The 24,053-nt window shown below is 48.5% G+C and overlaps 1 protein-coding gene across 1 annotated transcript; it reads right to left on the minus strand.

Annotated features, from left to right (window-relative positions):
* Nucleotides 1-536: 536 nt before the first annotated feature.
* Nucleotides 537-16,821, minus strand: RELB (RELB proto-oncogene, NF-kB subunit). The gene is made up of 12 exons (XM_066639034.1): nucleotides 16,758-16,821; nucleotides 12,938-12,994; nucleotides 12,316-12,324; nucleotides 10,769-11,313; nucleotides 10,517-10,674; nucleotides 9,208-9,299; nucleotides 8,140-8,271; nucleotides 6,930-7,034; nucleotides 6,540-6,755; nucleotides 5,294-5,362; nucleotides 5,071-5,148; nucleotides 537-4,244 (listed from the first exon to the last, which is right to left on the minus strand). Exons 1-12 carry the CDS (start codon nucleotides 16,774-16,776, stop codon nucleotides 3,880-3,882), a joined length of 1,845 nt encoding a protein of 614 aa, XP_066495131.1. The 5' UTR covers nucleotides 16,777-16,821; the 3' UTR covers nucleotides 537-3,879.
* Between the last annotated feature and the right edge of the window lie 7,232 nt (nucleotides 16,822-24,053).

The following is a 24,053-nucleotide window of genomic DNA, read 5'->3' on the forward strand; positions in this document are numbered from 1 at the left end:
ACACAGACACTTAAATTTTAGCACAGTTGACACCATAACAAACTACTCAACACACTGACTGTCACAGATGTCCTTGTGCCTGCAGTCCATTTCCGACCCTCCTAAATTTTTAGAGCTCATCACCATCGCAAGAAAAGCACTGAAGCTTGCAGAAAAGTGAGGCTGAAAGATCACACAGGGCCCCAAATCACCCGGTGAATGTGTCTGATTGGGGGTGTGAGCTGGGCAACCCAATCCCAAACTGTGCTGGTACAGCAGGGCTGCATGGCCTCTGCAGTATCCAGCACAGCTCAGGAGGAAGCTGTAGGTGTCTTTGGGGTAAGGGGATTTTTTCCCAGGATATATTGGGCAACCCCAGCCTGCCCAATGGGGCTACTTGGATCTGTGCCAGCTAAATCACTAACACAAATCTGAGCAGCCTTGTGTAGGGCGTTCAGGTCCAGGAGGAAGGAAAGTATATAGCAGAGGCCTGCTCTGCAAATCCCACCCCCTCCTGGGCCCGATCCATCCCCCCTCTGCCCTCTCCCCACCTCCGTTCCATCCTCCTGCCAACCCCAACCACCCAGTGCATCTGTTACGTCCGGTAGCAGCCAAACATCAGGATGCAGCATCTGTGGGGTGGCACAGGTCTTCCCCCTGGCCCTGCATACTCTCTGGGTGCTGCAAACATGCTTTAAGGCACACTTGTGACACCCACAGCCGGCGCAAGGACCGCTGCACTAGCAGATGGGAACCTTGGAATTATACTCCAAGTCTCCCTTTTCCAAGCCCGACACGCTAACCCCCACACCACACAGGAAATGAACTCTACCCACGCTTCTTTATTAACAGTTCACATCTTCCCAGGCCTGGACCTCAGCCCTGGAAAAAAAACAGATCATGGTGTGAAAATTAAACCACTAATAATGGGTACACATGAATGGCAAGTCCAGTGAAGGCACAGTGGAAGGGGGGGGGAGGTAGCTTGTTCAAGGAGCAAGCCTGACATGAACAGGACTCATCCAATGACAGCCATCCTCCAAGTTAAGAGGAAAATGTTTCCTGCATGGCCATAAGCTTCTGTAAATGTTTTTCCCCCTCTACATGCTGCAGTGGGAAGAGTTTATGTCCTTTAAATCCATTCACGTCCCTGCAAGTGGTGTGAGCTTTTAGCCTTAAGGCCGCTGCACCCTTTCAGAACTGACCTTGAGTTTCTTTCCCAGGGAAGCAGGGAGAAACACTGGAAAGGGGGAATCTCACACAATAATTGCCAGGAGAAGAAAGGGGCAGGAACAGGTCCTAAATTGGGGGGGGGGGGGGAGAGAGAAAGGAAGACTAGGTAAAGCAAACTACAGGGGAACACAAACACCACATTCTGCAGACCTGGCAAGTCACACTTGCTACTGCGCTTTCCTCATTCCATGCTAGAGGCAGCAGGGCGCGCTGCAATCGTGACTCGATCACACACTGATCTTGGTCACCGCTGGGATATGGGGGAGCTGAATCTTCCCCACATTCCCTCTTGGCCCCTCTGGGTTCTTTTCTCTCACACAGGTTCCACTATCATTGGCCAGGAAGAGGAGGAAAATGCTTGATGTGACAGAGTGCAGAGAGGTAAGACATGGGAGGGTTCAGCTCCTTCCATCCACTCCCCCTTTTGCATGTTCAAACACAGACACATGCACACTCCATACAGCCCAGACACACAACAGCCCAGACACACAACAGCCCAGACACACAAGCAAGCAAACCTGGCTCCCCCCCCCCATTGCATCTAGTTCAGCTGACAGCTGCCGAGGATGTGTAACTTCAGACTGGCTACCTGTCTAGAAAAGGCACCCCATAGCCTCCCTGGCTCTAAATGCCCAAATCTTAAACTGAGAATACAAGGATCTTGGTGGGAACCTTCTAATTCTGCACAATGCATGGGATTTGGCACTTTGCTCAGAATTCAGTGTTTGCTCTTGAGAAGCAAGTTTCTAGTCCTTAAGACGGCAGATTGAAAAGCAACTCTCTGCGAAATCTTCAAGGCCAATGAAGAGTTCGGCACCACTTCCACAGGTCAGTAGGCAGTGCTTCAGCAGCCCTGTTACAAAAGTTCCTGTTACAATGACATTGAGAGGCACTGGGGGGAGGGGCAAGGTCACTTCCAGGCAGAGCAAGCAACACCCCAGTAGACCCATGGCCTAACCCAGCAAAAGGTAGCTTCATATGTCTTATGCCTTCATCAACCAATTGAAAGTGAACTAAAAGAGAATGGAATATGCTAGCACATGTCTCAGGGTACTCAGAAAACCCACGGCCAGCCATCATAGACTGCTGCAGGTAGACACTCTGAAGACAAAGACAGGTAAGGCCACACCTGGAGTATTGTGTCCAGTTCTGGTCGCCGCATCTCAAAAAAGACACAGTGGAAATGGAAAAGGTGCAAAAGAGAGCGACTAAGATGATTACGGGGCTGGGGCACCTTCCTTATGAGGAAAGGCTACGGCGTTTGGGCCTCTTCAGCCTAGAAAAGAGATGCCTGAGGGGGGACATGATTGAGACATACAAAATTATGTAGGGGATGGACAGAGTGGATAGGGAGATGCTCTTTACACTCTCACATAACACCAGAACCAGAGGACATCCACTAAAATTGAGTGTTGGGAGGAGTTAGAACAGACAAGAGGAAATATTTCTTTACTCAGCGTGTGGTCGGTCTGTGGAACTCCTTGCCACAGGATGTGGTGATGGCGTCTGGCCTGGACGCCTTTAAAAGGGGATTGGACAAGTTTCTGGAGGAAAAATCCATTAGGGGGTACAAGCCATGATGTGTATGCGCGACCTCTGATTTTAGAAATGGGCTATGTCAGAATGCCAGATGCAAGGGAGGGCACCAGGATGAGGTCTCTTGTTGTCTGGTGTGCTCCCTGGGGCATTTGGTGGGCCGCTGTGAGATACAGGAAGCTGGACTAGATGGGCCTATGGCCTGATCCAGTGGGGCTCTTCTTATGTTCTTAACTACAATTCCCAGGAAGCCTTGCAGGTCTCTTGTTATCTGGTGTGCTCCCTGGGACATTTGGTGGGCTGCTGTGAGATACAGGAAGCTGGACTAGATGGGCCTATGGCCTGCTCCAATGGGGCTGTTCTTATGTTCTTAACTACAATTCCCAGGAAGCCTTGCAGGTCTCTTGTTATCTGGTGTGCTCCCTGGGGCATTTGGTGGGCCGCTGTGAGATCCAGGAAGCTGGACTAGATGGGCCTATGGCCTGCTCCAATGGGGCTGTTCTTATGTTCTTAACTACAATTCCCAGGAAGCCTTGCAGGTCTCTTGTTATCTGGTGTGCTCCCTGGGGCATTTGGTGGGCCGCCGTGAGATACAGGAAGCTGGACTAGATGGGCCTATGGCCTGATCTAGTGGGGCTGTTCTTATGTTCTGTTCTTAATCAGGGATAAAAAATAGAGAACACCTCCAACAGAGGCTCCACCTCCATCTGTGGAAAAGGCCCTTCATTTCACTCACTGACACAAATGGAATGCATTTGTATGTCCTATATCTCTGCCCCCTCAGCAACAAGTCAGTATCAAAACAAGTCAGTATCATTGACCCAATTTTACAGATAGGGAAAAATGAGGACAGAGAAACTAGGAGCCCAATGCAGGTGTCCAAGGTCAACCAACAGGGCAGCGGCCCCACCTACCCTTCTCCTATTAGTGCATTTCTTTTCCTTTCATGCAGGGCTCCAGGAGGGACGTTAATGGCTCCCTCATGCAGAGTCAAGTCATGTTTCTCTTCAGGGAGCCGGCAGGGAACACGTTCCTATTCCCTCTGCCAGGAGTCCTCTGCAGCTGGTCACCTTCGTCAACCCAAAGAGCCAGGCCTTGTCCCCAAGAGGCGTGGTTTGGAGCCACAGATCTTCATACGGCGGCGGTGCCATCTGCCGACTTCAGCTTGGCCTCCATTTCCACCCTTTCAGCCTCCCTGAACTGGCTGGGAAACATACTGCTCCCCACCAGGCTGGCCGTGCCCTCCAGGTCACACTCCTCAGAGAGGGGGAAGAGGGAGGAGATGCCCGAGGGAAGGGAATACACCTCTAGTGGGAACTCAGGTTCTGGGGCTTCCTGGAAGTCCATGGTGGCTGGCAGCAGAACATCACTCAAGCTGGGGCCAGGGTAGGAAGAGAAGTCCTGCAGCAGGCTGTAATCTTCAAAGGGGTCTGGGATGGTGATGCGCTCCAGGCTGGCCAGGAAATTCATGTCGCCTGTATGGCTCAAGGAGCCAGCTGCAACAAGAGCAAAAGAAACCAGCACTGTTTACTCCCTTTCCGAGCTGCTGAGAAGAGTCGCAGACCCCTCTGCAACAGAAGGGACGAGTGCACATGCTTAGCACTCCCTCCTTGGCTTTTCAGCTTTAGAAAACAACTACAGGCCTGCCCTCCTTATCCACAGTTTCAAGACCCACGGATTTAACTCACTGTAGGTTTCTGAAGCCACAATGGAGGGCCGGGCCTGAGCTCACACAAGCAACCAGAGGTGTTCTCCGGTTGTGTCCGGGAGGCTTCCTGAGGTCCGCAGAGGCCATGCACAGCCTGTGTGGGCCGCAGGATACGTCTGGATGCAACCAGAGAACACCTCGGGTCCCTTTTGGCAGTAACATTGAACTGATCTGTGGATTCACTTATTCACGAGTTTCGGTATCCACAGAGGGCCCAGGAACAGTTTCCCCCACAGATTCCAAAGTCTGACTGTACCTTCTTTGGAAACAGCAGAACAGGTTCCCAAACACTACCGAGCGAAAAGGCAGAGGGGCCCGGTTCTGGCCATTTGTGTGCCCCCCAACCCAGAATCAGCCATGACAGACTTTTGGGGTCTCCACACACCCTCGTCATATATCTGGGGCTCTGCCACAAATTAGGTACCAGGGACCTTGTGGGTAGCTTGTGGGAGGGAGTATTCCAGGCCTTTGCCCTCTTGTCCCCATTTTGAGAGGGCTCCTCCCATGACAAAACAGACTTTTTGTCCATGAGGGAATTGGCACTGCTGAACCAAATCTTGTCCAATACTCAGCAGGTCCTAACAGAGGCTTTGGCCTAGCCTGGTCTGACTGACCTGTCGACGGAGTCAAGTTGAAGTGGTCCATGTAGCCCGGTTTCTTTTTCTTCCTCTTGGCTTCAATCCCGTGAGGGTCTGGTGTGGCAAAGGCAAAAAGAAAAGAACGTCAAGTCTCAGCACGCCTGGTCATGGTGCGAGATTATTCAAAGCAAGTCCTGATCCTCGTTTCCATTGGCACCAACCAAACGGCAATGCCGAGCTTCTCAAATGATATACGAACCTGGACCAGAGAGCTCCTCTAAGACATCAGGCATGCCTTGTTTCCTCTTTTTGTTCACCCGGTATGTATCTATATGAAGATAAGAGACACATTGCTGTTTTCATTGTATTCACTGATTACATTTCTACATCTTTCCTCCCAGAAGCTCCTTCCAGTTTCCTCATCTCCTGTCCAGGCACTGACCAGAAACAAACTTACTAGGCAGGCACCTGCTGGAGATGTTCTAATCTAGGAGGACTTCCTGCTACAGGGCAGGGCATCCGACTAGATGAGCTTGTGGGTTTCTCTCAACACGACAAACCCCCAATGTTTCAGAAGATCATTTACATGACATATCTCTAGAGACCATTCCCTGACCTGCAGCCCATGCAGAAACTACAAGATCTCTTCCAGGCACCCCCAAATCTGCATCTGGAAGGGCTAGTTCTTCAAAAAGGAAGAGTGATTTAGTTCTGGACCCTCTTAAACAGAATCCCAAGAAAGGTCACCTTATTTTACCAGTCCATGAACAGGGCCTGTCTTTTACCATTCTGTCTATACAGCACTTAGCTGCAAGTGCTATGTAATTAATAATATCCCATTGTATTTCTGTATCTGCTAGTATTCTTAAACATTGTTTATGGGTTTTTTTTATCACTCCGTGTGATTTTACCTTTTTCTTTTGTGTTTGACTACCATAAGCCACTCTGAGGTCCATGCGAGTTTTTAAAAAAGTTGTTATTTACAATGTAATCCCATGCAGCTTTACTGAAAAGTAAGTCCCATTGTATCCAATAGGGCTTAATTCCAGGTAAGTCTGTTTAGATTACACTGCTACACTGTTATTACTCGTCTCCTGCTTGTGTTTGATACAGATGCCCTCCTGCCCCATCTTCTGAGAGTCTAATAGGCATGATCTACACACTTTTTAATTTCTAATTTATTCAATTAGAATAAATATATCCTCACCTTAAGGATTGGAATCTTCTTTCTTTTATGAACAATGAGAGTCTCAGGACACTGAATGCCTTGCCCTGAACAAGTCGCACACACCACTAGCTAATGAAATCTCTAGTGCTTCAAAAGGACACAACCTCAGATTCTCCCCCACTGCATGCAGAAGATAAGGATGTAATCATATTCTTTGCCCTGAAGAAGCTTGAGGGAGGGAAGCTGTGCACAGCGGTTACATGCAGTCGATGAGCCCCTGGCAACTAGGGGCTTGTCCCTTCCAATCCATGCACTGAAAGATGGGAAAGGATCTTACCATTGTCCTTGGGCAGATAGGTGAAGTTGAAGGGGTCGCTGGAAACACTGTCCGTCAAGCGTTGCAAGTACACCTCCACCTCCACCGGCCCCGTGATGTCAAGATGCTGATAGGGTGGTGTCTTGAAGACAATGGCGATCTGGCGGTGGACATCAGCTTGCGAGAAATCCGCCTTGCCCTCCCAGTTGTCCTTCCGGAAGACGATGGAGATATCTTCTGCAAGATGAGAGAGCGCAGAAAGTGAAGCTGGTAGCATTTCACTTAACGCTGAGCTTACCAGAATCCTCCAGGGCTCAGGAAATGTAGTGCTGCCCCATTTTGTCAGCCCCATTGAAAACCAAACCAAAAAATATTTGCAGGATATATAACTCACTGGTTCTCTCTCCTTACCTTTCTGGACTTTGTCACAGAGCAAATAGAGCTCCTCTCCGCCCGAGCAGCTCCCATACTCCTTATTCATCCGGTAGATTTTCAGCTCCGATGTGTTGGTGGATTCTGCATGCACCAAGGCCCACAATATTAGTATGTGGCCTTCCTTACTGAGTGACACATCTGCTTTCTTTGGTACCCTCCACTCTACCTGCAAGGGACCTTCACCAGGGGAAATCTCAGTTCTGCTCAGGGAACATCAGTGGAAACAAACTTGTCTTGTCTGGCATTGAGAACCAGCCCAGCCATGAGCTAGGTAAAAGCAGGGTCAGGGACTGGAGGAGGCAACAGAGATGGAGGCAAGCAGGAGGGCTGAGAGTACTTGCACATGCAGGTGTACACACACACGGGGTGGGGGGAATTGGGAGCAACTTCCAGCACTATTTAAGCATGGTCCAAGCCTCCCCAAGAAAAACTGGGGACTGTAAAGCAGGTCCTCAGTATCTGTGGGGGATCTGTGCCTGGACACCCTCCCCCCGAATTCCATGAAGGAGGCACCCAGCAAACCAGAAGTGCCTTCCAGTCATGTCTGGGATGCCTGCTGAAGTGTGGGGAGAAGGCCTCCCTGCACTTCAGAACACACAAGTCACTTCCAGTTGCATCTAGGAGGTCCTGTGAGGCCCTCCAACTGGGCTCGGTAGATACTGAAATCTGTAATACTGTAGATTATTAATAAAGTAGATACTGAAATCTGTAAATGGCAAGCCCACAGTTAAGGAAGTCCCACTGTAATTCAGGAGGGGTACATAAAGAAATTATGAGTACACATACAGACAAGCATCAGGTTGGTCATATCTTAGGGCAGCCCGGAGCTCAGCTCCAAAACCTAACACAATGTGGTAGCTTGATCAGGGGAAAAACAAAATAGCCAAGAAGAAGAGGGGGGTTTGCACATGTACAGAGTGCCTTTTCCCCCATCACTTCTGTAAACACGTGCCTAGACCTAGGTTCTGTCTAGACCACCTCCTTGTAATATGTTCTGGGTTCTGTGAGGTTTTGCCCTCCAGGACCACTGGCGAAACCTGATTCCCAGCACTCCAATTCTGACTTGCTCAGGTTTGGTTTGGATTTTAAAATGTTCCCTTGAGCTCTTCCCACTGTTTATTTTTGTGATCCCATCACAAATAGCCTCTTGCCCGATTCCCTCCCTTCCCACATCCCAATGACCTACTCTTGTCAAAGATGGCCTCTGAGAGGACTGGGCTGAGGTGCCGAGTCTCTCCCTTGTGATCCTGGTAGGAGGCCTGGAAGCAGATCCTCACAACATTCATGTCCACCTCCTGGTGATTTTTCAATGAGCCGGCTACACAGAGGAAAAAGAGAGAGAATATGTACCAACCAAGCACAGCATGCAAATATACCAGGGGCCTTAGATGCACACAGTGATCCTTCACTTGCTCTGGGAGGGGAATCCTGGCCATTTAAAAAGGCATGTGTTGATGCAGCAGAGATATTGGACCATTTGAAGTCTGATACTTTTTGTGCCCATGTTTAAGCAGCTACACAAAAAATTGGTACTTAGTGAGATGCATAGACAGGGAAGGTTGAGGGATGGGGCCAGAGGCCTGGCCAATAATAATAATAATAATAATAATAATAATAATAATAATAATACAGGTACTTATATACCACTTTTCTTGGTCATCAGATTTCTCCTCAGACTTTAATTCAAGGCGGTTTACATAGGCAGGCAATACTAATTCCCAATAGGGATTTTTACAACTGAAGAAGGTTCTGTCTTTCAAGAACCACAACATTTCAAATGGTTCTTCTATTATCTGGTATCACATTCTGGCCTCCATTTTCCTCCCACACAGGCTGACAGCGGCCAAAGAGCAGGTGGAATAACTCAGCATAATTCGGCTAGGCTTGTCAGCTGCTTCAAGGTCTCGCCGTTCACAGTGCCAGTGGCATTGAACTGGCGACCTTCAGATGTTATCTTCAGGCATCTGGAGGCTCTACCCTCTAGACCAGACCTCCTGCCAATCAAGAGCAACAGAGCAGCCTGAGGGCTGGAGTTAAATCTACATATCAAGAGCAGGCTGGGAGCCAGTCAGGGACTGGGATGTCCTCCTGCAACATGGCAAAGGGTGAATTTGGTACCTATGAGGAAGGAGGTCAAGACTCCCCACCTCCTTAAGACCAGCTGTAATTCTACAAGAATAAGCAGATCGTATTGGAAGCACACACCCCCAGTCACACCAAACTGGCCTCAGTGCTTCAGGGTCCTCCCCCTCACCTTTAAAAGGATCAATTCCAAGCTGCAGCTTCTTCTCTATGGCCTCCTCGATGTCCTTCTTCTTCACACACTGGATCCCCAAGTTGTTGAAGCTACAAAGTGGCCAGGAGAGAGCTGAGTGCAAGAGCCAGAGAGTTGCTGCAGGAGGAGGACTTGGGGTCCACATGTAAAACACTAGAGCAGTGCCATCACTTCCCCACCACGGCCACTGCCATCACCTTCCTGGACCCACACTTGGAAGAAAGAGAGGTGGTTTGTCCCATCCAGTAATGTAGCTGGAGGGGTTGCAAAGCACTAAGTTTTGCAGGGAGCCTCCCCCGTGGTGTGCAAGAGGCCCCTCCCCCTCCACTTTGGAGCCATTCTTGGGGGGGGCGCAAAATAGAGGGGTACACTTGCATGCCATGGGGAAGCTCCCTGCAAAACTTGGCACTTTGCAGCCTGCTAGCTACGCAGCCAGTCCCATCGCCCCCTCTACAGCTTCTGCCCCTCTGAACATCACAAGCCAAGGCATCCGCAGCAAAAAGGCAAGACAGCAATCAGGGCTGGCTTAAAGCCAATTGGACTAATTGCTCCTAATTGGGCCTTCATGCCTAAGGGGGCCCAGCGCCAGGGTAAAAATTAAAAAAAAAGTTAAATTAATATTTTTATTAAATCATTTCACAGTCACTAAAACAAGTGGTTTTGAAACTACTTACTTTTCAAAGGTAATCTATACATTTTATTTGTTTACTTGCACACATGCTGGCATGTATGCAATTTTATATTCAAATATGCTTAGATCCAGTTGGTCAATTAAGCACACATTGTGACTGCTTCCCATTCTACCATGGAGACAGAAAATCTCTAATACATTTTATGCATAACCCTAGGATTCTACAGACCTTGGCTGTGACCCCGGCCCCCTGCAAAAAACTTTTCCCACTGAGTTCCCAAGACTGGCTGAGAGAGTGCATAAGAACATAAGAACAGCCCCACTGGATCAGGCCATAGGCCCATCTAGTCCAGCTTCCTGTATCTCACAGCCGCCCACCAAATGCCCCAGGGAGCACACCAGACAACAAGAAAACCTGCAAGGCTTCCTGGGAATTGTAGTTAAGAACATAAGAACAGCCCCACTGGATCAGGCCATAGGCCCATCTAGTCCAGCTTCCTGTATCTCACAGCGGCCCACCAAATGCCCCAGGGAGCACACCAGATAACAAGAGACCTCATCCTGGTGCCCTCCCTTCATCCTGGTGCCCTCCCTTCATCCTGGTGCCCTCCCTAGTGTCAGCAGCTTGACGAGGTAGCAAGACACGCAAAGCCTGACCTGTGCTTGGGGTTCACTCGGGGCTTCAGGACCACCTCGCAGAGCCCATTGCTGCAGTCCTTCCCCACCAGGCTGTGGGGGTGGATGCGGTGAGGCCAGTCCTTCCAGACCAAGCAGGCCGTCACCTTGACCTCTGGGATGCCCACACAGTTCTGGAGCTGGAGAGATACAAGCAGATAGGGAGGCATCACTTTCCCGGTCCAAGCCCACCCTCAACCGAGGACGCTTCCCTGGGCCCGGCTCTCCACTCACTTCGATGCTCGGCAACGTCTTGTTGCTGTCCGTGCTGCACTCGCCCAGGATGCTCCCAGCTGACCGGCCTTCACACTGGTAGCGGAAGCGCATCCCTCTCTGCTTGGGCTGCTCTGTGATCACGAGCCTGGGTGGCTCCTGGATGACGTCGTCCAGCCGCTCCTGGGCCATTGCGGGACGCAAAGAGGAGTTGGGAAGGGGCCAGGGAGTATCAGAGCACCTACTGCTGGGTAGCAAAGGAAGAGGCGTCCCCCTTGGAATCAACTGGGGCCTCAGCGTCAAGTTATGAAGGTTCCGGGAAAGCTGGGATGCAGAGGAATCCCGCAAGGCAGGGGAGCCAGCAGGACAGGAGGCCCCAAAGGGCTCCAGGCCAAGCTGGAACAGGTTCGTCCCTGATGGATCAGCTTGTCTCTGCATCCCAGCTGGGGATGCTAAGCCAGAGCATCTAGGGACCAGCTTGACTTGCCCATTCAGTGAGGCCCTGGACGGAAGAGCAACCGGGTCCGGATCGAAGCCGTCTTCCTTAATCAGCTCATCGATGATCTCTGGAAGGTCGGATGAGAGACAGAGAGAGGTCATCTCCCAGGTTTGTTTGGGAGTTAGTAGTCACTTTTACAGCTCCGAACTGTCTCCACCCAAGGGAGGCCCTTTTCCATAGGAACTTCTATTCCCCTGCAACTGGGCTTTCTAGGCTGGGACCTGCCAGGATAACCTGGCAGAATTCCAAGCTAGGGCAACAGGACCATCGACAGTTCACCATGGAGCTGGACAGAGCCAGGCTGGCCACCAGGCTCCCAAGAGCAGTAAACTGCAGTGGCCGTCCAGCATAAGCCTGGGCCAATGAAGGTCTCTGACACGGAGTCAGTAGAGAAGGAAAAGGCGACCTCCTGAGGTTGTACAGTCAGAGGCATTGCTGATACCCAAACCTCCCCTCCCATGGAAGTCTCTGATGGAACAGAAACTTCTGAGAGTCTTCCTTGGGGTGGTTCCTCCCCTGCATCTTCCCTCTACTTAGCTCCCTCCTCTCATATTAGGAGATCTGACTCCTGGACCATGACTGTTGCCACAAACCACAGAGTGTGCCTTGACTTAGATGTTTTTTAGGCTGTAAACCCTTTGGGGCAGGGAACCATTTCTGGATTTATGTTGTTGTGTAAACCACTTTTGGTTGAAAACTGGTATATAAATATTTTTCTTCTTCATATTAATATTAAAACATCATGGCAAACAATGGTTTCTGGGGTCTAATTAAATGTTTCTCCTCCCGATGCTGCATTTGATTGCATTATTTTTAATCTGGTTGATGGCTAGTCAGTTTGGTGTCCCACAATTGGGAGAAAAGAGCTGGATTGTTTAAAAAAACAAACTTGAATCACAGTCTATGAAACACGGGCGTTCTGGACCGTGATGGCTAAACCACAGCTTGGTAGCTGCATGTGCTATACGTACCGAGCTATACATACATATACTACTCTGTTCTCTCTGGTTTATGCAGAAAAAAATCTTACCTGGTTCGCTGCCCCCCTGCCCAAACCCAGGGTCCTTACCTAAATCATCTGCAAAGTCAAAAACAAAAAGAATTATCAATATTTAAATCATTCTTATACATACAATATATGCACTGTTAAGAGCACAGGAGCAATACCAGGTTTTTTTAAAAAAGAGGTGGCAACCTTAACACAACTGTCCACACAACTTTTTACCCCACAAAATACACTGCTGATTACTAGGCAAGGAGGGGCAGCCCAGGACCTCTGAGAAGAATTTTAGCAGGGGGTACAAAGTTTCTTTGGGGCCCTGTCCCATCTCCATTGGATCATCATTTCTACGAATTATGATATATAAAACAATATAGGCTTACACAAAATCTGAATGTGATTTTCAAACTTTTTCTGAGATTCCAAGAAATTTCCTGCTCCCCTCCTTTGACTCCCAGGCCCTCTTTTTGACCTTGCACCCAGGTACGACGTACCCTCTGCACACACACACAACCCCATGGGTCCCTTCCTTTGGCTCCTGGGTCCCTGTTATTGATCCTGGGCAACTGATTTTGATTCTGTACAATTTACCCTCTGCAACCCCTCTCATGGGCCCTGGGGCAGTCTCTGGGACACTGTCCCAAGTCCTAGGAGAACTTTGGTGGGCCCTAAGGTTGCTAGCACTTCTTACCAGAGCTCTCTGCTGTCGGCTGCATCATGGACAAACTGGAAGCTGGGAGAGTGGTGCCTGGGGAAGAGATAAGCATGGGATGTTGGGAACAAGAATTATATCCTCCAAGCTCCACAGCCATCCAACTAGATCCCCCATACCCAGATCCTGCAACACACAAGCTCCACAGACACCTGATATAAGAACATAAGAACAGCCCCACTGGATCAGGCCATAGGCCCATCTAGTCCAGCTTCCTGTATCTCACAGCGGCCCACCAAATGCCCCAGGGAGCTCACCAGATAACAAGAGACCAGCAAAGCTTCCTGGGAATTGTAGTTAAGAACATAAGAACAGCCCCACTGGATCAGGCCACAGGCCCATCTAGTCCAGCTTCCTGTATCTCACAGCGGCCCACCAAATGCCCCAGGGAGCTCACCAGATAACAAGAGACCTGCAAGGCTTTCTGGGAATTGTAGTTAAGAACATAAGAGCAGCCCCACTGGATCAGGCCATAGGCCCATCTTGTCCAGCTTCCTGTATCTCACAGCGGCCCACAATGCTTTTGACCTGCGAGGAAAGGCCTTCCGCAATCCAAATATAACAACACTTGGCCAAAATAAAAAAGATTATCACTGCAGGATAAAACTGCAACTACACTGCAGTCACTTTTAATGGGGGGTGGGGATTATTATTTAATCCTCTTCTAGACTCCCATTTGTTCCAGCCGAAGACACAGCCTGCTACACACCTATGCTTGTCACCTGAGGCCAGTGAACATCAGTGAACAATACCAGCATTTTCCCCCACATTAGCGGTTGCCAACTTCTTTACGGACCCCTGCTCCTGTGCCTTTGAAGCAATCTGATCTGTAGATGTTTACAGTGGGCAATGCTCATCTCAATGCTGAAAAAATGCTAGTGGCAGATTTCAATAGATCAGACTCCTGTGAAAGGTGCAACAGCAAGTGACAAGACCTGGATAACTGCGTCCTGGTCAAATGTATCCTGGTTTGGACATTTGTGCCTGTTCTTTTTGCGTCCTGGACATTTGTGTACATTAAAAAAATATGTTGTTGGTTTTTTTAGATGTACTATTTTCATGTTTAAAACACAAGGTTAGGACATAAGAACCTAAGGCCGCAATCCTAACCCAACCCAACATAAGGGCAATGCAGCTCCTAGGTAAGGGAACAAACATTGCCTTATCTTGAGGAGGACTCCATGATTGCCCCCCAACTGCAGGATGCAGCACATGCCCCACTGCCACAGCTACATCAGTGCTGGAAAGTGGGGTTAGGATTGAGGCCTAAGAAGAGTCCCAATGGATCAGGCCAAAAGCCCATCTAGTGCAGCTTCCTGGATCTCATAGTGGCCCACCAGATGCCTCAGGGAACACACAGGACAACAAGGTACATGCATCCTGTTGCCACTCGCTTGCACATGGCATTCTGGGGTAGCCCTACTTCTAAAACCAGGAGGTTGCATATACCCATCATGGCTTGTAACCTATGATGGATTTTCTTCTAGAAATCTAACTAATCTTCTTTTTAAGGCATCTAGGTCAGACACCATCATCATATCCCGTGGCAAGGTGTTCCACAAACTAATTCCACACTGGGTAAATAATATTTTCTTTCGTCTGTTCTAACTTTATTTTGTCTAATTCACTCAGTTTGAGTGAATGTCCCCTGATTCTGGTGTTGTGTGAGAGGGAAAAGAGCAGACCTCTATTCACACTATCTATACCATTCATAATTTTGTATGTCTCAATCATGTCTCCCCCGAGGCATTTTTGAAAAGCCCCAAACACTGTAGCCTTTCCTCTTAAGGGATGTGCCTCAGTCTAGTCATCATTTTGGTCGCTCTCTTCTGCATCTTTTCTAATTTTACTACGTCCTTTTTGAGATGTGGTGACCAGAACTGGGCTCAATACTCCAGATGTTTTTATCCAAATATTCTGATGCTGTTTAATTTTGGCACAAGGATTTCAGAAATGCCACTGATGTTGGCATCGCATCAATAGTGTAGCCACCATTTATCCCATGCACAACAGGGCATTTGAGAGGAATTTTATCAGGGGTTACAAAGTTTCTTTTCGGTCCCTTTGCAAAGAAAGAGGGGTGAAACAGAGTGGGGGAGGGTGGTGATGGGCAAGCAGAATAGGGGCAGGAAGGGGCAAAACAGGGTAGGGGGAGGATAGAGACAGCTGGAAAAGTCTTTGAAGCCCAGGTCTACCAACCCATGCGGCATCAGTAGTGTCCCCAATATCCCCAGTTTATGGTAGTGTCCCCAGCAGGCAACAAGTCTGAGTAGACAGGAAAATGTAAGACCCCAGGAAATTTCTGGGCCCCCTCTTTTGGCACCAGGGCCCCCCTTTTGACCCTGGGCCCAGGTACAAATGATCCTTTTTGCCCCTCTCTCCTAGGCCCTGATGCACAATACAACAGGTATTATAGGGTACATTCAGGCAGCGATTTTCAACCACCGTGGCACATTGATGGGCTGCAAATGGCCCACAGGTGTGCCACAGGAATTTGGGGGAGGGTCATTCATTAGTAGGACCATTGGGAGATGCGAGACCTCCATCAGCAGCATGGTGTGGGTGTGCCTTGTCACTTGTCAAAGAACAGATGGTGCGCCTTGACAATTTAAGTGCCTTGTCAGTCGGCCATGAGATAAAAAAAAGATTGAAAATTGCAACATTAGGCAATAGAACAAACACAAAATTTAAGATAATGTTAAATTTATCTTATTTATCCAATACAAAAAAAAAAAGCAACCCAGCAACTAAGATTACCATTGGAATCAGTGGCTCTGAACTGTGTAAGACACATTAAAAACGCAACATAAACCATTTTTGTGTTACACAGTGAGATGATCCATAACTGATGCATTCTCAGTTGACAGATAAGTGACAGATACACTCATGAGCGGCTGTTCACATGCTGCCCAGATGTTGATACACAATTGGGTCACTTGTGGCCTAAAAAGAAATGAGGGCTGAGAAGCTGTCCCGCCTGGTCACCCACACACAAGTCATGTTCACCACAGCGGACCAGGCAGGCCACTAACTGCACGCCTCTATGGCAATAACATTATTTTCTTCTTTTCAAACTGCTATAATTAAACACCCAGGACAAGAGCTTTCTCAGCCCAAACTCAGACAACCACAACAAATCAGTAAGGCAGCCAAGGGAATTGTGCTTATTTTTGTTCCCCCCACTTCTGTGACTTCTTTCCCTTGTTTCCAATGACTCCCAACCATGTTGTCACCAAACAGGCAGAGAGTAAGCAGAGGTTTGCATTTAGGCAGAGAGTCCCCGCCACCCTCCCGATCATCAGGGACTCCCTACCCATCGACAGCTTGTAGAGACAGCTGGCCACAACCAGGGTGCCAAATGACCAGAGGGCTGGGGGGAAACGCCTGGGCCTTGATCTGCAAGCACCAGCTGGGTCTCCTTCTGCAGATCCAGCTACTGTTCCAGCTGCCCCTGCTGAGACCCCACCCTGGAGGGGGGGTGTCCCTTGAGGTGGCGTAGCTAGAGGGGGGGTCAAAGCACTACGTTTTGCAGGGAGTCTCACTGCAGCGTGCAAGGGGTCGCTCCCCTTTTTGCACCCCCCTCCCGGAATGGCTGAGAAGGGGGGGCCCTTGCACACTGCAAAGAGGCTCCTTGAACCTCGTGATTTGCCCCCCTCTGGCTACGCCACCGATCCCTTGCAGCTTCCTCATCCATGCGCCCCACACTGCCCCCCCGGGGGGGGAGGAGGAGGAGGAGGAGGAGGAGGAGGGCATCTTCCCCCCACCCTCCCTCCCTCTTTGAAGCCCCCCCGTCCCCTACCTCTGGGGGCAGCCAGCATCTCTCCTTCGGGCTGGGGCTGGGGCGCCTCTCCGGGGCTCCTGATGACCCGGGCAGCCGGCCCGCAGTCCCCTCCGGCCAGCCCCCCGAGCCAGCCTCCTTTCCGCTTCGCAGGCGGCCCAGGGCTCTCGGAATTCCCCTGCCCTGCCGGCTGCCCGGCCCTGATTGGCTGCCGGCGGTGATGAGCTCATCCTCCTTGGAACGGGAAAGCCCCCCGGCCGGCTGGGCAAGGAGAGGGAAGGGCTCAGCGAGGCTGCCTTCTGCTGGGCACAAGTGGGGAGGGGGTGAATTTCCCGCACTGGGCTGCCCTCCCTGCCGAGCTTTCCCAGGCACAGACAGCAGCAGCAGCTGCCTCCCAGGATCAGGCCCCCACTGGGCAGAGAGAAGCTTCTCTTGCAGCAAGTAGGTAGGGCGCTCAGGTAGACTGCGCCTGCCAGTGGAGGTTCCATTGATAGTGTGAACCCTTTGGGGACATGTATTGATCTCTTTTGCTACGTAAACCACTTTGTGAACAACTCCTTTTGAAAAGTGGTATACAAATATCCGTCCTCATCATTATCTGCTATGGCTTGCAGCTGGCACACAGCCCAATCCTATGCATGTCTACTCAGAAGTTAGTCGCATTAGATTCAGTGCGGCTTACTCCCAGGAACGTGTGAATAGGATTGGGCTGTTAGACCCTTTGCCTCATTCTAGCTCCTCATTCTCTGGTGTCCTCTGCTCCCCTCCTCCTTCCCCCCACCCACTTAATTGTATTCAATCAAACTCTAGTACATTGGCTCTATTTTATTTTATTTTATTTTATTGCTTGCTTGTTTTCCAGCCCTTGACCCTGTGTCAAATATACAAGGTGGCCCTCTTGCTGAAAACTTTGGGGACCCCTGCTCTGGGCTGACACTCATATGAACATCAAAAGATCTGGCCAAAGGCCCATCTGGTCCAGCTTCCTGTATCTCCCAGCGGCCCACCAGATGCCTTGGGGAGCACATAAGGCAACAAGAGACCTGCATCCTGCTGCTGCTCCCTTGCACCTGGAGTTCTGAGCTAGCCTACTTCTAGAACCAGGAGGTTGCACATACCCATCATAGTTTGATAAGAACATAAGGGTCAGGAGGACCCTGAGTCAGAACCTTGGCCAACCTAGTTCAGTTTCGTCATCACAGGCCAGCAATGGCTCCCCAGGATACCAGGCCCGCATAAAGGGCTTCGTGCTGCCTCACAACCACATAGGAACATCAGAAGAGCCCTGCTGGATCAGGCCAAAGACCCACTTAGTTCAGTTTCCTGGATTTCACAGTGGCCCACCAGATGCCTCAGGAGCACACAAGACCACAAGAGACTTGCATCCTGGTGCTCTCCCTTGCATCTGGCATTCTGAGGTAGCTGACTTCTAGAAGCAGGAGGTTGTGCATACCCATTGTGGCTTGTAACCTGCAGTGGACTTTTCCTCCATCAATCAATCCAATCCCCTTTTTGAAGGCATCCGGGCAAGATGCCATCACCACATCCTATGGCAAGGAGTTCCACTGACTAATTACACGCCAGGGTTTTGGGTAGGGTTCTTTTCCTAGCCCTACCTGAGAGTAGGTACTTTCTGCATGGAAAGCCCTGAGCTGCAGTCCCCCCTCTTGATCACAAAATCTAACCTCCCTGACCTTGTATAACAACAACAACAAGCCCATTGTACCTCTAGCTACCAGGACACTGAATAGCAATGAATTCCACAGGTTAATTATGTGTTGTGTGATGTAAAGCATGATGGCCGGCCCATCCATGAGGCCAACTTAGGCATTTGCCTTAGGCAGAAGCTTGGTGGATGCACCCACTCCTGCCCCATCCTCCTCCTACTGAAAAAGAAATGGGGGGACAGTGCAGAAGAGGAAATTGGTACACTCTATCCCACTTCACTCCTTTCCTCCAGTCCAGGAAGTGGGAGAGCCTGACATGTCTCTGGGTAAGAGGGGGCACCCTCAGAAGCCTTGAAAAGCACATCAGTTACTGATCAGCTCTAGTGTAATGAGAGTGGAAGACACATTTAAACCACCTGCTCTTTCCATGCAATTCCAATTTGATAAATCCAACATAAGAACATAAGAACAGCCCCACTGGATCAGGCCATAGGCCCATCTAGTCCAGCTTCCCGTATCTCACGGTGGCCCACCAAATGCCCCAGGGAGCACACCAGATCACAAGAGACCTCATCCTGGTGCCCTCCCTTGCATCTGGAATTCTGACATAGCCCATTTCTAAAATCAGGAGGTTACACATACACATCATGGCTAGTAACCCAAAATGGATTTTTCCTCCAGAAACCTGTCCAATCCCCTTCTAAAGGCGTCCAGACCAGACACCATCACCACATCCTGTGGCAAGGTGTTCCACAGACCAACCACACATTGAGTAAAGAAATATTTTCTTTTGTCTGTTCTAACTCTCCCAACACTCAATTTTAGTGGATGTCCCCTGGTTCTGGTGTTATGTGAGAGTGTAAAGAGCATCTCCCTATCCACTCTGTCCATCCCCTGCATAATTTTGTATGTCTCAATCATGTCCCCCCTCAAGCGTCTCTTTTCTAGGCTGAAGAGGCCCAAACGCCGTAGCCTTTCCTCATAAGGAAGGTGCCCCAGCCCCGTAATCATCTTAGTCGCTCTCTTTTGCACCTTTTCCATTTCCACTATGTCTTTTTTGAGATGCGGCGACCAGAACTGGACACAATACTCCAGGTGTGGCCTTACCATCGATTTGTACAACAGCATTATAATATTAGCCCTTTTGTTCTCAATCCCTATCATTATGGCTATTAAAGCCTGGGTTCTTTTCATATTTTAAGAACTGTGCTTATTTTTTCAATCCAGGGTTGCCAACTGACCCAACACAAACAGACTGGTCTGCTCCTGTGCCTGAAGCAGCAGTAGGGTGTTCACAGCAGGAAGTTCACAAATGAAACATTTCATAGCCTGGAGAAAAGCAGGAGCATTTCCTACCTGCAGGCGAGAGTGCTGTGGAGGGAATGCTCCACCATTAACCCACCATGCCTAAGTGTGGCCCTTCTTTCCTTACTGTGGGCACAAAAGGATCATTATTATAATGTGTTCGACTGGCTAACCATGCAGGTCTATATGTGTCTACTCAGACATTAATTGCAGTGGGTTTACTCCCAGGGGAGTGCACATAGGATCGTAGCCTGTGTGAAGCCAACCTACAGCAGTGTTCTTCAACCTAGGGAGCTAGGACCCCAGTGGGGTCGTGAAGCCTCAGTTGTGGGGTCACGGCAACTCACAGGAATGAGAAAGGTTGAAGACTACTGGACTGGAGCACCACCTGGAGAGGTGGGAGAGGCATCTGGTGTGCTCTTCAGGTCGCAAGAGACTGGATCCCAGTCCTGCTCAGGCTCTTTAGCAATTATGCTAAAACAGCTTTCACTAGTGCCAAGCTTCAGGTTAACTTTTTCTACTCTCTCTAATAAGAATAGTTTTATTACAGTAAACAGAGCTGGGGGGGCATTTTGGGAGTGGGGAGTGGACAGTGACGAGGTGGGCGTGGGTGGATAGGGTCCCAGGAAGGGGGAAGGATTGTCAGTGGGGTCCCCAGTCTCATACTTTATTTATTATTGGGGTTGTGGCATGACAAAGGTTTAAAACCACTGACCTAGCTCACAATCTGATATATGCCTGCTACTCAGAAGTAAGTTGCATGGTGTTCAGTGGAGAAAGTGAGGATAGGTTTGCAGCCCTAGTTGTGTTAGAAGGGATCTCGGTACTACCCTTACCCAGACTTCTTTCTTGTTTTGTTTCCTCTCCAAGTTGCCCACGAAGAGGACAGGACTCATCCTGTAAAGCTGCTTTCTGGACTACTATCCATCCATTCTCTTCTTCCTTGTCTTCCTCCTACACATTAGTAGGTTTAGGGTCTGCACTTCCCGGCTCTTGTTTTTGGGAAGGGGACGGGGATCAGGAAAGCCTTCCAATTCCAGGAAAGGAAAAGTGGAGAGGAGGAGGGCATATGGAACATTGTAACAGCCAGAACACAGCACCGGAAGCTCCCAAAAAAGAGAAAGAATTCTTGTCCGAGAGAAGACACGTGGTTTCCATAAACACAAGACCCTTGTGCCAAAGACAGCAATACTGTTGGAGAGGCAGTGGAGGGCCAGGCAAGTAAAACAGCAAGGACAGGTGCATACATCACTCTCAGTGTGCTATAGATTCACACCATTAACCATTGCCCTGCTGGATCAGCCCAGAGGTCCATCATCTCCCTTCTTTGTGACAACTAGCTTGGGGTATCCAGAAAGCTCACAGGCCGGGCAATTTATTTGTCAGTAGTTTTGACTCTTCTCCACTCAAGGCTGTTTATAAAGCAACAAGCAAAATCCAATGAGAGGCAGCATTTGGTCCTGACAGCTGGGATTATTTTTATTAAGAATATTTGCTGTCCTTGCCACATCAACAACAAAAAACAACAATTTGCAAAACAGTGTGCAGAGCAAAATAAATGAGAGCTTCCCTGGCCCCAAGAGGGCTCACATTCAAAGCTCCAGAAGGAACACAAGCAAAAAGTGGCTGAAGAAGACACTGGGTGAAGTCAAATGCTTGCTGTTCTATCCCCACCACAAATACAGAGCTAGACTGCCCCTGAACATGGGGGTTACATCTAGCGGCCATGGCTAAAAGACATTGTACCTCCAGTTTTTGAATAGCGACTGGTGCTTCTGGAACAGAGACTGAGGGCCCAATCCTATCGAACTTGCCAGCACCGATGCAACTGCAGTGCAACCCCATGGTAAGGGAACAAAAGTTCCCATACCTTGAGGAGGCCTCCGAGACTGTGTCCCCACCACAGGATGCAGTGCATGCCCCATTGGCACAGTTGCACCGGCAATGGAAAACTGGATAGGATTGGGCCCTGGGGTAGCTGATGCAAGAAGATGCCATTTGCAAACCTGCAACATTTCACTGCACTCTGGAAAAAGCTAAATTGGGCTGCAATTCTATACACAGTGTCCTGGGACTCTGGAGCAGCAAGTCCCATTTTGTTCAATGGAGTTTACTCCCAGGTAAGCATGCTTAGGATTACAGCCTGAGGACCAAGTCCTACCCAACTTTCCAGCATTGGTGCAGCCGGCACAATGGGGCATGCGCTGCATGCTGTGATGGGGGGCAATCACGGAGTCCTTCTCCAGGTAAGGGAATGTTTGTTCCCTTTCCTTGGGGGCTGCATTGCTGCAGCACTGGAAAGTTGGATAGGATTGGGCCCTAAGACCGTGTACATGTGCATGAATTAGCCACATTCTCTAGCTCAGTCATTTTCAACCACTGTGCCGTGGCATACTGGTGTGCCGCGAGTGGTCCACAAGTGTTTGGGGGAAGTGTTTGGAATTTGGGGGAAGGTCATTAATTAGTAGGGCCAATGGGGATGTGAGCCCCTCATTGGCAGCATGGTGTGTCTCGTCAATTGTAAAAAACCTGGTGGTGTGCCCTGACAATTTTAGTGGCCTTGTCGGTGTGCCATGAGATGAAAAAGGTTGAAAATCGCTGCTCTAGCTAATTACAGCCCAATCTGCTCCAACTCTCCTCTCCCATTAACTCTAATGGGTCTTACTTCTTTTTTTTTATTTTTTTATTTTTTTTAATATATTTTATTCATTCATTACAGATACAGGAAAGGAAATAGGCTTAACTTTGGGTAGGGTACAACACAGGTTACACATAAGGTTTGGCCCCCCGATTCCAACATACATCATTCAATTAACACACAAAAAAACACAATAATCATCAATACAAAGGTTCGCATATTTATCAATATAAAAAATTAATTTTTACGAAACACTCCATTTTATCTAACTAGATTTATCTACCCAATCATAAAAAAACTTTCAATATTTTCTTACTCTATCTAAATCTCTCTCTTTCATTCTTTCTGTTAAAACTTCCATTTCTGCTACTTCATAGATTTTATCTATTAAGTCTTCTTTAGTTGGCACATCTATAGATTTCCATTTTTGGCAAACAATATTCTTGCCGCTGTAACAATATGTACAATAAGGTATTTCTTACATTGGTCTTTAATTTCTAATGTCACATTTAGGAGGAATATTTCTGGTTTGAATGGTAATACACAATGCAATATCTCTTGCAACACTTTATGTATCATTTTCCAATATTTCTTTGCTTTTTTGCATGTCCACCACATATGATAAAAAGTTCCTTCTAGCTCATTACATTTCCAGCACTTATTTGATAACCCAGAGTACATTTTTGCTAACTTCTCTGGTGTTAAATACCATCTATAAAACATTTTATATAAGTTCTCTTTAAAAGTCACTGCTTTAGTTATCTTAATATTTGTATTTCAAATTTGATTCCAATCATCCATTAATATATTATATCCAAAAAATTTTGCCCAACGCACCATTGCATCTTTAACTATCTCACCTTCCATTCTCATCTCCAGGAGAAAACTACATTTTTCTTATATACTTCCCCTCATCAATCAAAAATATTTTATCAAAACTTATATCTTCTTCATATAGACCTATTTTTTGGTCTTCTCGAATCTTGTTCTTATTTGCATTTCATTCCACCAGTCAAGCTTTATTCCTTTCTCTTCTAACTCAGACTGACTTAAAATGGGACTTACTTCTGATAGACATGCATAAGATTGGGCTGCTGCTCCTTACCCTGGCCTTACTACTACCCTACCGTCTCTCTATCATCTCCCTTGTGTCTGTTTCCAGATTATGAACCCCTGGGACAGGGATGGCACTGCATTTAGAATATTACAATTTACTTAAGCCACAAATGAAGAGTCAAAGCCCACCCGACAATTGTTGACGTGAATTCTTTACATTTCCAGTGCATTTATAATTATACAATATTACAATTTATGCAAGCCACAAATGAGGACCTTTGGGTCAAACCCCATCTGGCAATGGGTGAAAGTCTACATTTCTACTCCCAGGAGAATTAACTGATTGTCCTTCTTTAAAATATATTTGGGGTATAATTTTGGAGCGAAGCTATCAAGGTGTGCACTGTGTGATTTTATACATTCTTGCTAAATTTTGCACAAGAGTGAACTGCATGGTTTTGAGTCCAAGCCTATGCATGTCTAGTCAGAAGGAGTCTGTCACTGGGGCTTACTCCCAGGAAAGTGTGGATAGGATTGTAGCCCTAGAGCCCAATCCTATGCCTGTCTACTCAGAAGGAAGTCTCATTATAGTCAATGGGGCTTACTCCCAGGAAAGTGTGGATAGGATTGTAGCCCTAGAGCCCGATCCAT

The sequence above is a fragment of the Tiliqua scincoides genome, chromosome 10 (assembly GCF_035046505.1).
Source record: "Tiliqua scincoides isolate rTilSci1 chromosome 10, rTilSci1.hap2, whole genome shotgun sequence".
NCBI lineage: Eukaryota > Metazoa > Chordata > Lepidosauria > Squamata > Scincidae > Tiliqua > Tiliqua scincoides.